Here is a 16,717-nt window from a genome sequence, read left to right as displayed (position 1 = left end):
ACCTTCCCTCTCTTTGATACCATCCGACTACACTTCTCCAGTCCGAATGACATTCCAATGTCATTGCTGTATAGCCTGGTAGTGTGGATCAGTGAATCGATGTCTCGTTCACTCTTGGCATACAGCTTGATGTCATCCATGTATAGGAGGTGGCTGACAACTGCTCCGTTCCGTAGTCGGTATCCGTAGCCAGTCTTGTTAATGATCTCACTGAGGGGGTTCAGGCCTATGCAGAACAGCAGTGGGGACAGAGCATCTCCTTGGTAGATCCCGCACTTGATGGTGACTTGTGCTATGGGCTTGGAGTTGGCCTCTAGTGTTGTGCGCCACATCCCCATTGAGTTCCTGATGAAGGCTCTCAGGGTCCCATTGATCTTGTACAATTCTAGGCATTCCAGTATCCAGCTGTGGGGCATTGAGTCATAGGCCTTCTTGTAATCAATCCAGGCAGTGCACAGGTTGGTCAGTCTGGTCTTGCAGTCTCGGCTGATTGTTCTGTCTACCAGTAGCTGGTGTTTTGCGCCTCTGGTATTCTTGCCAATTCCTTTCTGTGTCCCGCTCATGTATTGACCCATGTGCCTGTTCATCTTAGCCGATATGATGCCTGACAGGAGCTTCCATGTAGTACTGAGGCAGGTTATTGGTCGGTAGTTGGAGGGGACCGGTCCCTTCTTGGGGTCCTTGGGGATCAGGACCGTCCGGCCTTCAGTTAGCCATTCCGGGTGTCTCTCGTTAACTAGCAGCTGGTTCATTTGTGCTGCCAGACGCTCGTGGAGTGCAGTCAGCTTCTTCAGCCAGTAGGCGTGAACCATGTCGGGCCCTGGTGCTGTCCAACTCTTCATACTGGAGACCCTTTCTTGGCTATCTGCCACTGTGATGGTTACTGGACCCTGTTCAGGGAGGTCGCTGTGGTCTGCCCTCAGATCCTCTAGCCACTGAGCATTGCCGTTATGGGTTGCATCCTTCTCCCATATGCTCTTCCAGTATTGCTCCGTCTCCAGCCTTGGTGGTGCTGTCCTCTTATTGTTCCCTTGCCACTGAGAGTACACCTTTGCTGGTTCTGTGGAGAACAGCTGGTTTATTCTCCTGCCTTCTATCTCTCTGGTGTACCTCCTCAAGCGGCTGGCCAAGGCTGTGAGTCTCTGCTTGGCAGTTTCCAAGGCCTCAGGTATGGACAGCTTGCTGTATTTCTTAGGCACCTTATTTGTCACACCTTTCTGCAACTCCATTAGTTGGCTAACCTCCCTCCGTGCTACTTTGATCTTGCCCTCTAGCCTCCTTCTCCATGGAGGGTACTGCCCCTTGTGGCTGTTCAACTTGTAGCCAAGCATCTCACTGATCACTGCTGCCGTATTGTAGATCAGCTTGTTAGTGTCGGTAACCGTGGTTGTAGGTATTGTCCGTAGTGCTGCATTAACATCATCTAGCAGACCTTCTGAGGGTACTTCACGTAATCTTGGTAACCGGCTACGGGGGATCCAGGTTTCAAGCTTGGCCATGATCCTATTTTTCAGGTCAGTTCCTCTCGCACTCAACGATCCTTCTCCTATCGCACTTGGGGCTATGTACCCAATCTCGGGTGGGGGTGATGATATCGCCCCCCTGACCTGGCGTCCTGACTCCTCCTTGCCGTAGCATTTGTGTTGTACCTCGTCAATCTCTGGCGTGTAGTCTAACCACTACGCTATCCAGCAGCTGCTGGATAGCGTAGTGGTTAAACTACACGCCTTTGGAACAGAGGATCGCAAGTTCGATTCCTGCCTGGGGCGTCTGTATCCAGTAAGGGTCCTAAGGCTAGACCCCCTATGCTAAGCAAGCCTACCGCAGACATGAGCGAGACAGATAAATATGAAGGCATGCCGGCTCGGACGTCGCCCGGATCAACAAGGTCCGCGTCAGGTGTTGAGGAACCAGGGCACCCTGACGAAAAGTGGGCTACTGGAACAAGAAGGCATCGGTGGGCAAGGGACGAAAACAGGGCGTTGTTGGAATGCTACTACGCAAGTAACCCCGGCGGAAGGGGCTACATGAATAGGATGAGGGACCTATGGATTCTTCGATACCCAACATCCACAATGATGGCGAAACAACTAGTAGCTCAGTGTTCCAACATTCGAAAGAAGGGACTGCTCTCACAGCTAGAGATTGACGAGGTACAACACAAATGCTACGGCAAGGAGGAGTCAGGACGCCAGGTCAGGGGGGAGATATCATCACCCCCACCCGAGATTGGGTACATAGCCACAAGTGCGATAGGAGAAGGATCGTTGAGTGCGAGAGGAACTGACCTGAAAAATAGGATCATGGCCAAGCTTGAAACCTGGATCCCCCGTAGCCGGTTACCAAGATTACGTGAAGTACCCTCAGAAGGTCTGCTAGATGATGTTAATGCAGCACTACGGGCAATACCTACAACCACGATTACCGACACTAACAAGCTGATCTACAATATGGCAGCAGTGATCAGTGAGATGCTTGGCTCCAAGTTGAACAGCCACAAGGGGCAGTACCCTCCATGGAGAAGGAGGCTAGAGGGCAAGATCAAAGTAGCACGGAGGGAGGTTAGCCAACTAACGGAGTTGCAGAAAGGTGCGACAAATAAGGTGCCTAAGAAATACAGCAAGTTGTCCATACCTGAGGCCTTGGAAACTGCCAAGCAAAGACTCACAGCCTTGGCCAGCCGCTTGAGGAGGTACACCAGAGAGATAGAAGGCAGGAGAATAAACCAGCTGTTCTCCACAGAACCAGCAAAGGTGTACTCTCAGTGGCAAGGGAACAATAAGAGAACAGCACCACCAAGGCTGGAGACGGAGCAATACTGGAAGAGCATATGGGAGAAGGATGCAACCCATAACGGCAATGCTCAGTGGCTAGAGGATCTGAGGGCAGACCACAGCGACCTCCCTGAACAGGGTCCAGTAACCATCACAGTGGCAGATATCCAAGAAAGGGTCTCCAGTATGAAGAGTTGGACAGCACCAGGGCCCGACATGGTTCACGCCTACTGGCTGAAGAAGCTGACTGCACTCCACGAGCGTCTGGCAGCACAAATGAACCAGCTGCTAGTTAACGAAAGACACCCGGAATGGCTAACTGAAGGCCGGACGGTCCTGATCCCCAAGGACCCCAAGAAGGGACCGGTCCCCTCCAACTACCGACCAATAACCTGCCTCAGTACTACATGGAAGCTCCTGTCAGGCATCATATCGGCTAAGATGAACAGGCACATGGGTCAATACATGAGCGGGACACAGAAAGGAATTGGCAAGAATACCAGAGGCGCAAAACACCAGCTACTGGTAGACAGAACAATCAGCCGAGACTGCAAGACCAGACTGACCAACCTGTGCACTGCCTGGATTGATTACAAGAAGGCCTATGACTCAATGCCCCACAGCTGGATACTGGAATGCCTAGAATTGTACAAGATCAATGGGACCCTAAGAGCCTTCATCAGGAACTCAATGGGGATGTGGCGTACAACACTAGAGGCCAACTCCAAGCCCATAGCACAAGTTACCATCAAGTGCGGGATCTACCAAGGAGATGCTCTGTCCCCACTGCTGTTCTGCATAGGCCTGAACCCCCTCAGTGAGATCATTAACAAGACTGGCTACGGATACCGACTACGGAACGGAGCAGTTGTCAGCCACCTCCTGTACATGGATGACATCAAGCTGTATGCCAAGAGTGAACGAGACATCGATTCACTGATCCACACTACCAGGCTATACAGCAATGACATTGGAATGTCGTTCGGACTGGAGAAGTGTAGTCGGATGGTAACAAAGAGAGGGAAGGTAGTCAGAACTGAGGGAATTGAACTACCAGAAGGCAACATTGCAGACATAGAGGACAGTTACAAGTACCTGGGGATCCCGCAGGCAAATGGGAACCATGAAGAGGCCGCTAGAAAGGCTGCAACCACCAAGTACCTGCAGAGGGTCAGGCAAGTCCTGAGGAGTCAGCTGAATGGTAAGAACAAGATCCGGGCCATCAACACATACGCCCTGACCGTGATCAGGTACCCTGCTGGGGTAATAAGCTGGCCAAAGGAGGAGATAGAAGCCACTGACATAAAGACAAGAAAGCTCCTGACCATGCATGGAGGGTTTCACCCCAAGTCCAGCACCCTGAGGCTGTACGCTAAGCGGAAGGAAGGGGGCCGGGGACTGGTGAGTGTCAGCACCACAGTCCAGGATGAGACAAGGAACATCCAAGAATACATTGGGAAGATGGCCCCAACTGACCGAGTGCTCAGTGAATACCTCAGGCAGCAGAAACCCAAGAAAGAGGAGGGAGACGAGGAACCATCATGGAAGGACAGGCCCCTGCACGGTATGTACCACCGGCAGATAGAGGAGGTGGCTGATATCCAGAAATCCTACCAGTGGCTGGACAAAGCTGGACTGAAAGACAGCACGGAAGCACTAATCATGGCAGCACAAGAACAAGCTCTGAGTACAAGATCCATAGAGGCTGGGGTCTATCACACCAGGCAAGACCCCAGGTGCAGGCTGTGTAAAGATGCCCCAGAGACTATCCAGCACATAACAGCAGGGTGCAAGATGCTAGCAGGCAAGGCATACATGGAACGCCATAACCAAGTGGCCGGCATAGTGTACAGGAACATCTGTGCCGAGTATAACCTAGAAGTCCCGAGGTCAAAATGGGAGATGCCCCCAAGGGTGGTGGAGAATGACCGAGCTAAGATCCTGTGGGACTTCCAGATACAGACGGACAAAATGGTGGTGGCTAACCAACCGGACATAGTGGTGGTAGACAAACAGAAGAAGACGGCCGTAGTGATCGATGTAGCGGTTCCCAATGACAGCAATATCAGGAAGAAGGAACACGAGAAGCTGGAGAAATACCAAGGGCTCAGAGAAGAGCTCGAGAGGATGTGGAGGGTGAAGGTAACGGTGGTCCCCGTGGTAATCGGAGCACTAGGTGCGGTGACTCCCAAGCTAGGCGAGTGGCTCCAGCAGATCCCGGGAAAAACATCGGAGATCTCTGTCCAGAAGAGCGCAGTCCTGGGAACAGCTAAGATACTGCGCAGGACCCTCAAGCTCCCAGGCCTCTGGTAGAGGACCCGAGCTTGAAGGATAAACCGCCCGCAGGGGCGTGCTGGGTGTTTTTTTTTATATATATATATATATATACCACCTTTTTCACATTCACTAAGGAATAATTCAAGTAACATATAACTAGTAAACTCAGCTGAACAGTTAAAGGTAAACGTTCAATAGGTCTCAGTCACACAGGCATAGAGACTGGTCAGTGACCCTCGGGCAACCTCTGTTCACTAGAGAAATAAAAGACAAATGGCAACACCAATGACAGCAGACCAAGCTTGCTGTTTAGCAAGGTTACATACAGTCAAGACTACCTACAAAGACAAGATAGCGATGGCAATAATATATTTGTAAGAGTAGCTGGATCGAAAACAAGGCTAATCCTACTGTGAAGGCTGTCTGGCCAAAGGATATTTTCCTCCAAGGGGATTCAAATTTATTCTGGATGTAATTCATTTTCATTATTTCTAAGGTTAAGCCTCTTTAATTTGTCATCTCCTTCTCTAGTTTGAGATGTAATAAGACAATTCAGTGAGGGGGAATGGGTTTTCTTCATCATTGGGTTTCATCTCATTTGATGACAGTCTAACAGATATGATCTTGCACATTGGTTGATGAGTGTCCGGATGTATTTTTCACATGTGAAGACTGGGGCTTCAATTGCGAGGCAGATCAACTTTTTCTGGGGAAATCTGTTTTGTCCATAGAAGCCCATAGTCTATAGAGGCGAAAAAATGAGGACATTTGTGTTTATTTCTTGCAACAATGCTTCAGGCACTAAATTTTATATCATTGAAAAGCCTGTTTGTTTCCCCTTTTTATGGGTTGAGGACCAGAGTTGAGTATTTGGGTCGCACCCATGAAAAACTCAAGCTTGTCTGCCAGTGCCATTGTTTCGTTTACTGGATTGGATGATTGAAGTTTGAAGAAAGAGGATGTATTGGCAACAATTGATTCATTTAACGAGGGGGGCCTCAGTAGCACGTGGAAGAACATTATGCAGCCACAGCCTGGCACCTCCTCCTTGTGCTGGTCACCAGCTGTGTGACCAGCATTTGTTTTAAGTAAGCCAGTGTGGTTGCACATGCTATACCTCCCACAACCACTTGCCACCTGGTTGTGGACTACACACTTTGGTTACCAGGATATCACAAACCAGTCTCTAGGCTTGTATGAAGAAGGATTTAAGAAGGTTATTTAAAGCCACAGAAAGCTTGTCGCTGAATCTTGTGCTTCGTATTGCTGAACTATCACTAGTAAAGTTCTATTGTGGCTAAACGCAGGCACCACAGAAAAGGAATGTGTGGCATGAAAAGGACAGTATGTGTGCCTCTGCTCCACTGATTTTGATCTAATTGATCAAACTGGAACGTGTTAATGAAGTGTGCTGCCAACTCAGTATTCTTTTGCACTGGCTGGATTTCACTGTCTGTGAGAAGTTTCTATAACACTCAGTGTTGATTTCTGCCTTTATCGAAAGACTAAAAAAGACGCTGAGTAATATTGTTTGGAATAAGAGACACATTTTATGGACCTTTGCTGTTCACTGCAGCTGAAGACGTCAGGATGCCTCATTTCTTCTGTCATCAAATTCTCCTTTTAGTTTGTTTGCTGCTATTTGAATGAAATGGATAATATTGACTTATTTTCACCAAAATCAGACAAAGCTCTGCAATAAATCTCGGCCATCAAGGCCATTAAAATTAATTTAACAAAGAAGGCCTCTTTAAGAAGCCACTGCAGCAAGTTATGAGTTTGCATTAACATTAGCTTAACCTTCCAGGGCAGGAAGTGACTTCATTTACAGTTTGATAAACCACCACAAAATAAATCACTGGGGCAGACAACCAGTAAAAAGAGAGAAGCAGCAGGATAAATAGGACAGTAGCACTGAATGCTGAACATACTGTGGCACCTTACCGGCACACGTGAGCCATCCATGTGGCAACTTTCCGTGCTCATTACTGCTTGTGCCTGATTTGATCTCTACTGCAGGCTAGTTTGCAGCTCCAGTTAAGAGCAGCATAAGAAAATGGATCTTTTTTCATGGCAGCTGTAGATGCTGCTTGATTGTTGGAGAAAGCACAGCAGCAGCAAGCTGCCATCGGTTGAAAGGAGGAAGAGCAGTTATCGCACAGTAAACAGGGGGCAAGAGGGGGGGAGGCATTAGGGTACAGCACAGCCAGGCCTTTCCACTGTCACAGTTACATAAGATGTGTCTTCATGGCAACAAAAGGCCTCTGTCGTTTTCTGCTCCCAGCCCTCAGCCCCGCCGGCTGTGTCCTTAACCCCATCGACCTCATTAAATATTCCCCTCTGCTCTCCTCATGTATCCCTGTTTACTTTCTTTCTTTCACTTTATTGTCCTTTTTCCTCTGTGGATCAGTTATTACCGCCAAAGGTTCTTCATAACCATGTCACACACTGAAAAACACTGGAATTTATGTAAACACGAGTATTATTACAGTGGCATGTTTAAAGTTTCAAATAATGTGGAAATTTTTTGTAGAAGTATCCCTGTAGGCCAAACTTCAGGTGTTTTTTGTACTCTTTGTTCTTCATGATGTCATTCTGTCATTCTCGTAGTGAGAAAAACACGCCACATTTAATTTGAGGATTTTTACTCTTGGGAGAGGTGCTGAAGATAGTCTATTGATGAATGATTACAAAAATGTATTAGAAAAATACACTCCGTGATTGCCATATCATCCTCAGAGATGTTAACCAGATACGGAAGAACGGGGCCCATAACACAGCCCTCCTTTCACCGTCGTTGAAGATCATTTTTTTGGTCTCCATGTTCCACCATAACTCAGATCACAGGGCGCAAGCTATTTAAGTATCTCCCAGATTATTAAGGACTCAGTTGGTGGTAGAGCTCTGCTGTTGTGGAATAATTTATTAAGATCACCATCGAGACCTTTAAATCGAGACTAACAACCTATTAATTTCACTTGCAAATGCAGCTTTAAAACCTTCCTGCTGGAACCTCATTTTGTGTTTGCTTTAGTTTTATTCTCCAATCTGTTAGAGTACTCTGCACTTTGTAGTTATTAAGCATTTAATGATAGATGGTGTTTCTTAAAAGAAACGGTTTAGATATTTTGTAACAGTACAATACAAATAAAGACAAATAAAATCTAATTATAGATGAATCATAAGAGAGATATAAGTCATCTAGTTCATAAAAAAGATGACAGATCGACTCTTAAAAAGGGTTCAGGGTTGGATAGGGTTTGACCCCTCTGACATGGATTATTGTGAGGATACAGCCTCTTACATAAGGCAGTGCAATAAAATAGATGGTGCTGGCCTGTTTACCAGCCAGACCCAGAATCATCTGCTGCCTCGACCTACATAAAACCTTCCATGTGGAGATTCAAATCTATAAATAACAAAAGTGCAGTTGCAACCAGAAGATCATTTGATGTGATGGGTTTTGTTGGTGAACACAACCTTCAACATTAGCACTGTGTCATCATTTAGGTGCCACACTGGATTAAAGTTTGTGCTCAAGCTTGGTCCTGTTTGTATGTCACTGTATATTCTCACATTTCACAGGACAGAATAATCTTTATCATTTCACAGACATGGTTTCTTCATAGCCTCAGATGGCCTTTGCTTACACGGATATGACGAGGGCCATTTAACAAATAATGAGTGCACATTGTTAGTGCCAGAAAAAACTCAGAGAAGATCCGGGATGGGTGGATAAGTCAGCTTTGGTTTCTTTTACTCATTACTACATTTGTCTTTTATTTTATTTATTTTTTCAGCAGCGGTCCCCAACGCCCGGGCCACAGACCGGTACCCGTCTGTGAGTCATTTGGTACCGGGCCACGAGAGTTGAGATTTTCAGTTTATGGTTTTCAGGGTTTTTATCGTTTTTTTTTTTATCGTTAACTCCGTTTCTCTGGGTCTTTTCCCGTGTGTTATGAATAAATCTTTTTTTTGGTACCAGTACTGGTTTTATTTTGTTGTATTTATCCACCATAAATACAATAAACGAACCGGTCAGTGGTGCAAAAAAGGTTGGGAACCGCTGGTTTAAAACATACAGAATGTTTTAAATTATGCCTGGATGATTGATTTGTGAGGCTGATTTTTATTTAACCTTGTAGAAAGTAAAATGTTAAAACGGATTTATGCTTTCTGCTCAGATAGCACTTATCTTAAATCAGAATCAGAATCAGCATACTTTATTAATCTCTAAGGAAATTATGTGGGTTACAGTTGCTCCAGTATAAATATCAATAACAGAAACAGACAAGACTATTTAACAATACAATATGTTACAGACTTAAGAAATTTAAGAAATAGAACAATATATACAAATCACTAAATAATAAATATCAAGGATTGACGGAGGTGATTATAAATAAATGTCAAGAATGTTGACAGCAACATTACTGAGTAGAAAAGAGTGTGTGCAAAAAGGATGTAACTATTGCAGTGTTTACAGTGTGTTAGATGGAGGAGCTGTACAGGGAGATGGCCACAGGCAGGAATGATATCCTGTGTCATTCAGTGGTGCTTTTTGGTAATCTCAGTCTGTCACTGAACGTGCTCCTGTGACTAGCCAGCCCGTCATGGAGTGGGTGGGAGGTATTATCCTGCATTGTCTTTATCTTGGACAACATTCGCCTCTCCGACACCACCTTAAGGGAATCCAGCTCCATCCCCACAACATTACTGGCCTTGCGGATCAGTTTATTTGCATCTGCGACCCTCAACCTGCTGCCCCAGCATGCAACAGCATAGAGGATAGCTCTGGCCACAACAGACTCACAGAAAATCCTGAGCATTGTCCAACAGATGTTGAAGGACTTCAGCCGCCTCAGAAAATAAAGATGACTCTGGCCTTTCCTGTAAAGTGCAGTGGCGTTTTTTTTGTTTTGTTTTGTTTTTAAGCTAGAGATATAGAGATTTTGAGAATATGAACTAGACTGCACATAATATGTACATCCCCCTTTTGCTTACTGCAAAGCAGCTTTCAAAATCATGTTGTAAGTTGAACAGAATCTTGATATTTGATGACATTTATTAGAATTTTGTTACAATTTTGAATTTATATATGTGGGCTCTTTTGTCTCCAGTCACATCCCGTTACTCATTATGCAACAGGGTTTGTTAAAATAGTCTGACGCTAATGACAGCATTCTTTCTTTCGCAGTTAAATCTGACAACAAAGACAAGCAGGAGAAGACAGACACCGTGTCTGGGAAAACAGACAAGATTGACAACTTTGACAAGAAGGAAGAACAGCAGAAGGACTACGGCCCAGACAAAAACCAGAAGTCTGAGAAGATAATCAAAAACGAGGAAAAGCTAGAGAAGATGAACGCGGAGAAAAACAACAAGGCGGAAAAGGTGGACAAGCCGGAGAAGACCAACAAAGATGAGAAGAAGGAGGAGAAGGGTGTGAAAGGGACGGCCAAGTCTCCCACAGGGAATGGTAACAAGACCCTGGCGAGCCCTGACAGCAAGAGCAAGGTGGGTCACATACAGACACGCATAAAGAGAATAATTAGTGTCATCTACGCACATTTCCAGCACGCAAACTGCACAGTCATCGTGGTAAAAGCAGTCACCCGATAATAACAAGTCTGACCTCCCACAGTTGCAACGAAAGCCTGTGAAGTGTCCTTGAGCAAGACACACAATTGCTTACAAATGCTGCAGAAGCTGATCACAGAAATCACAGAAACATATTTCCTTTATCTCTTGTGTGTGTGCTAGGGGAGGTCTGTGTGTGTCTGTCCTAAGTCTTGGTCACACCAGTATTTTACCTTCTGAGGCCCATGACATCATAGGTGGTAACCCTAAGCTTGGTGTGAATAGCGTTTGAGGTGCGCCAGTTGGAATAATTGTTTTATTTTCTGATTGACAGGACTACATTACACACACACGTGCACACACACACACACGTGCACACACACGTGCACACACACACACACACGTGCACACACACACACACACACACACACACACACACACAATTACAACCATTTTGAGTTGCAATTTCACACACACACACACACACACACACATATATATATGCACATATATATATATATATATATATATATGTGTGTGTGAAATTTCACTGCAACTCAAAATGGTACTCAGTAGTATGCATGTCCCCCGTGTGCTTGTGTGCATGCTGCCAGTGAGATGGTATCCTGGTGGATCTCCTCCCAGATCAGGACCAGGGCATCACTGTGCTTCTGGACAGTCTGAGGTGTAACCTGGCGGTGTCGAAGGGACTGAAACCTAATGTCCCAGAGGTGTTCTTTTGGATTCACGTTAAGTGAGCGTTGGGGTCAATCATCCTTTATTCTCCAGGATAAATTCTCCTGCTTGCATACTCTTACCACTTGAGACCTGGCATTGTCGTCCATCAGGAGGAACCCAGGACCCACTTCACCAGCAGTGGGTCCAAGGATTTCATCCAGATACTTAATGGCTGCCAGGGTGCTGTTTCCCAGCCTGTAGAGGTCTGTGCCTGTCTTCATGGATATGCCTTCCCAGAGCATCACTGACCCACCACCAAACTGATGTTGAGCAACATGTTGAAGAATATTACAGACAGCAATATCTCTCCCTTAGAGATAGGGTGAGAAGTTCAGCCATCCGGGAGAGTCTCAGAGTAGAGCCACTGCTCCTCCACATCGAAAGGAGCCAGTTGAGGTGGTTCGGGCATCTGACAAGGATGCCTCCTGGGTGAGGTGTTCTGGGTATGACCCACTGGGACCCAGGACACGCTTGAGAGATTATATCTCTCTGGTGGACTTGGTGTTCCCCTGGACAAGCTGGAGGAGGTGGCTGGGGAGAGAGAGGTCTGGGCTTCTCTGCTTAGGCTGCTACCCTTGCGACCCGGCTCTGGATAAGCGGAAGAAGATGGATAGATGGATGGACAAACAGTAATACAGCCCACTAGAGGACGTCAGGCCCTTGAGCCATCCAGTGTATTTCTGATTGTTTGGTCAGAAACATTCACACCTGTGGCCTCCTGGGGGTCATTTTGTAGTTCTGGCAGTGCTCGTCCTATTCCTCCTTAGACAAAGGATCAAATACCGGTTTTGATGTTGGCTTAAGAACCAACCCTTTTCAGCTCTCCTAGAGTAACTGCCTGTTTCCTGGAATCTCCTCTATGCTCTTTAGACACAGTAAACCTCTGGCACTGGCATGTATTGATGTGCCATTCTGGTGGAGTTGGATACTCTGTGCTACCTTGGTAGGGTCCAGTTATTGTCTCATACTAGTAATAGTTACACTGAGGCTAGTAGTGACAAAAAAATGTTCTTGACAAAAAATATCTTGACCTGTAAAACCATTTGTATTGCCTCAGGTTGTCTCATTGTTTCCCCTCTATTGAACCTGTTTCATTAATCGGTTTTAGCTGCTTTACTGTTAATGAAACAAGTGTATACATACAGAACAGAATTATATACATAATAGACTATCACCTTTGGAGTAAATGAGTATAAATTTAGGAGTAAAGACAAAAACCCAAAGAACTTTAGTGACCAACTGGCAAATAAACCGCTTTCATACTGACATGTTCCCAGTAGGTAGCATTTAAGCTAACTGTTTACGTTAAAGCCACGAGGCCAGAGAGTTTTCATACAACTTTCTACATTATAAGCTTACACAAATGAAACTCACTGTCCACTAACTGCATGCTAGCTGACGTGTTTGTGAATCTGTCCAGTGTCTGACATTGAATTTCCATATTACATGCAGCTGTGGGCTACTGCTCATTTTATCTCACTTGAGGCCTGTAATTTCATTATTTAGTAATCATGACCTTTCTAAGCTGGTTATAAATTGCTTAGTCGGTTTTATAATTTATGGCCTGTTTTATGATTATCTATGGTTGCTGGCTGGGCTGCTATATCACGCTGTCATTGCAGTCATTGCTGAGTTCACTGCAGCTTTTTCTTTTTCTATCTGTCTTTCTTTTTCTTCCTTTCTTTTCTGCGCTGTCCTCCTTTTTTTACTATTATTTTGGCTTCTTTAATTTCATAATCACCAGCCTAATGCAGGTTCCACCAAACCAGATTCTGCCAAATCACGCCCATCCACTCTCTCCACAAATGGCGAGGCCAACTCGGCCAAACGCCCCTCCCCCACCACTGCTTCAGCCAATAAAAAAAGCCCTGTACCCAAGGCAACTACACCTACTGCTGCCAAGCAGCCGCCAACAGCAACTAGCTCTGCTAAGGCTGCCAAGGTAAGTATAAGACACAAGGTTACATGTATATCTTCAGTGCAAGCTATGTCTTTATTTGGTAAAGACTGGATGACTCTCAGTCTACATTAATATCTAGATATGTATTTCAGAGTTATAAAATAGGATCCTTACATGCCATTTCACATTTTAAAATATATATTTCACCCATACATGAAAGATCGATGTAACCACCACTGCCCATTAGATTATGGCAGGGGCCTCCAACTCCAGTCCTCGAGAGCTACTGTCCTGCAGCTTTTAGATCTATCTTTGTTCCAACACACCTGAGTCAGATTAATGGCTTGTTACCAGGCCTTTGCCAACCTTGACGGCACACTGAAGAGGTAATTCAGCCATCTGAGGCTGTGTCCCAATTCAGAGACCGCACGCTTGAAGTATGCATTTTGAGTGCGATTACGTCACCGCCACGCGACGACGGCTGTCCCAATTCAAAGTGTACTCCAAATGCGCCGTCGATTTCCCCAAATATCAAGCGTGGTCCGTGTCACTACCCGATCTGTACCGGAAACCCGATTGATACCCAGCATGCGCAAAAGGTGTCTACTTCCGGTTGAAGCATTTTACGATAGTTATGGGTCAGAGTATCTGTTAAGATGTTAAGAATAATAATCTCTTAAAATGTTTCCAATAATGAAACATTTCAATATAATGTAGACAAAAACGAAAAATAAAAAGATAGTTACGGATCAGGACTCCCGATCCGTACCGCGCATGCGCAGATGTTTTCTTCGTCTTCTTCTGTTCATTTAATGGCAGTTTATTCCTCAGTGTACGAGGATACTGCCCCCTGCTGACCGAGCGAATGAGCCCTATTGTAAACTGAATTAGCGTCATTACAAAACGTGTGTTAAATTTGATTTAGTGATAGTCGAGTGTGTTTATGCTTGTCTGTGTGGAGAGGATTGATTGGAATAGTGATGATGATGTCCGCTATCACTGTCAATTGTCAGTGAACACTTCATCTGGCTGATGAATCTTCACGTGACATATTACAAAGTCTGTATTATTAATTAGGCGCCATTTTTCTTATTTTACGGCGCTGTTGTTCAATCGGGGAACGCTCTGTGTTGAGGAGAAAAGCATGCATTTGTTTGTATACGGATTATCCATTGTTTAAATGTCCCCGTAGTCGAAAAGGAGGCAGAGCTGTTGAGAAATACTAGGTGCTAACTGGGCGCTAACCGTATCATTCAAATATATTGAATGTCGCAATGTTGGCAAAGAGAGGAAGTGACCTAAGATTTGCGCATGCGGGGAACCGATCGGGTTTCCAGTATGGATCGGGTAGCTACAGTCAATGGTAGCGACAGTCCGGTGCACGCTTCGTGGTCCCATATATCCCACAATTCATAGCGCAGCGGTGGGTGTGGATAATTTTACCGAAAAATACGGCAGACGGCAGAAGAAGAGTGAACTGTCAAAAGTAAGTACTGAATATGATGTCACTTACTTATGTGCGAATGTTTAATAACAAAGAACATTAAAACATTACTGTTGGCCACATGTCGGCAAAGTTATGTGACATTAGTGATGTTTGTACTTTCAGCGTTAACTTGGTTTTAAAGCCTCTACTTCAATATATATATATATATATATATATATATATATATATATATATATATATATATGTATATAGTTGACCTTAATCTTACAGAGAATGTGATGATTTCATGGATAATTAAAGTCAGTCATATATCCACAAACACAACAGGCTGAAAGTCAGTGATGCTGCTCGGTTTGCAGTCCTGAATATCACGGCACAAGCAGGATTCACTGCACTGTTAATGTTAGCTATGTTATATTGCTGCCTCTGTTCGGTGGTGTCGAGCCAAACAGACTTTAACGTGTGTTTGAACGAGCTGACGGTTCACTCCTTAAGCTGAAAGAAAGATGCTTTAATCACAGCAGTCACACATGTGTCCACTGTACCATCTGGGACTCTTCTTGTTTAGCACTCGTAATAACACAAACACTAAATCCTCTTGTTTGTAGCAGTGTGTACACCTGAGACTGTCACCTGTCTGTCTGTCCTGCACTCTCTCTCTTTTTCTTTCTGATTGTGGAATAAAAGTCTGAACATGTGTTTATAAGTTACACTTGTTTGAATCCTGCAGCTTATCACACATTTGATTTCCATGTGTGACAACTGCAAGTGTCCAGAGTGAGAACAGACTGAGGGACCCACTGCTGCACATCATCTGTGAGGCTTTGCACCCCTGATGATCCACCAGGACAAACTCAGCAGTGTGTGAGGAAGAGGAGGAGGAAGAGCCAGCAGCAGCTGACAGATGGAGAGAATAGACAGACTGTTCCCTGTTTGTGAAGGACTGCTAGGAAAGTTTAACATAACTAATTGTCTGTCCTGAATCAGTCTTATTAGGTAATGTTCAAGTAATTTTATCATCCCAGTGTTTTCAGTGTGGGAGAAAGTACTCAGGGCCTTCAAGTTACACACTATGAAAGGCAGCAACAAGTTTAATGTTCAGAAACCTAAAGTCTGTATCAGCAGCAGAATGGAGCTAAAATAAATGTTTGTTTCAGTTCTATGAAGCTTTGAGTATTTTGGATCAGTAGCACTGCTGTGTTTGTTGCATCATATTGCTGTAACTGTTTATATGCTTTATATATTCTGAGGTAAGTTGATCTATAGTGTTACATCATATTCTATAAGGATGTTATGTGTTTGTAGACTTTCTGCCCAGTTTGACCCATTTAGCAGAAGTCAGCCTGTTTAAGGTTCTGATATCTATTCTGTATGACTTAAAGCAGTTATGACATGGTCTGATTTTCTCACCCAATAAAGGAATATTTCATATATCAGTCTACTCTTCATTCTATCAGAAACAGTTATCACAGCTTGTACATTTTCTTTTTACACATATATGTAAGCAAGCTAAATGTAATAATGCGAACATATTAAGAGAACAATATTTGTCTCTTATGTATAACACATCTGTATATACACTGTCAAAGATACTTGTCTTTGACTGAAGATTTAAGGTGATAGGAAATATAAAATTTTATATATATATATATATATATATATATATATATATATATATATATATATCATACTAATCTGACAATACATATAATATTGGCCATATTATATTTACATTACCACAGTGAGATGATTTTAGTCTCATGAACAACATTAGCTAATTGTTATTTACTAGCTAATCTTAAAATGACTGTTCAGCACAGAAATGAAGACCAACAACAGTCATGTTTTACAGTCCTGTGGTCTCAGCCTCAGATACTCAACTAATCAAAGTGATGTCATGACAAAAATGAATGAGCAAAAAAACATTTTTCTCCTTCATTTCTGTCACACAAAGCTGTATGAAACGTTTCTCGTGGTTAGTATCATGGTTGCTAGGCAACC

At 44.3% G+C, this 16,717-nt stretch overlaps 1 protein-coding gene across 6 annotated transcripts in view; it reads left to right on the top strand.

Moving 5' to 3' along the window:
- LOC146554218 (uncharacterized) overlaps nt 1-16,717 on the top strand; it is a 135,715-nt gene that overhangs the window by 90,409 nt on the left and 28,589 nt on the right. For 5 of the 6 annotated variants that reach the window (XM_085253208.1, XM_085253212.1, XM_085253209.1 and 2 more), the window contains 2 exons: nt 10,249-10,568; nt 13,114-13,311. In XM_085253208.1, coding sequence (XP_085109334.1) covers nt 10,249-10,568; nt 13,114-13,311 — 518 coding nt within the window. The remainder of the gene's footprint in view (nt 1-10,248; nt 10,569-13,113; nt 13,312-16,717) is intronic. The other variant, XM_085253210.1, reaches the window with a different exon arrangement.

This window comes from Mchenga conophoros, linkage group LG18, assembly GCF_057382185.1.
Source record: "Mchenga conophoros isolate Kocher_MC1m ecotype Shallow Benthic linkage group LG18, M_conophoros_male_GT1.1, whole genome shotgun sequence".
NCBI classification, from domain to species: Eukaryota; Metazoa; Chordata; class Actinopteri; order Cichliformes; family Cichlidae; genus Mchenga; species Mchenga conophoros.
Note: the sequence above shows the minus strand (reverse complement) of the source record. Positions and strands in the feature narration are given on the sequence as shown.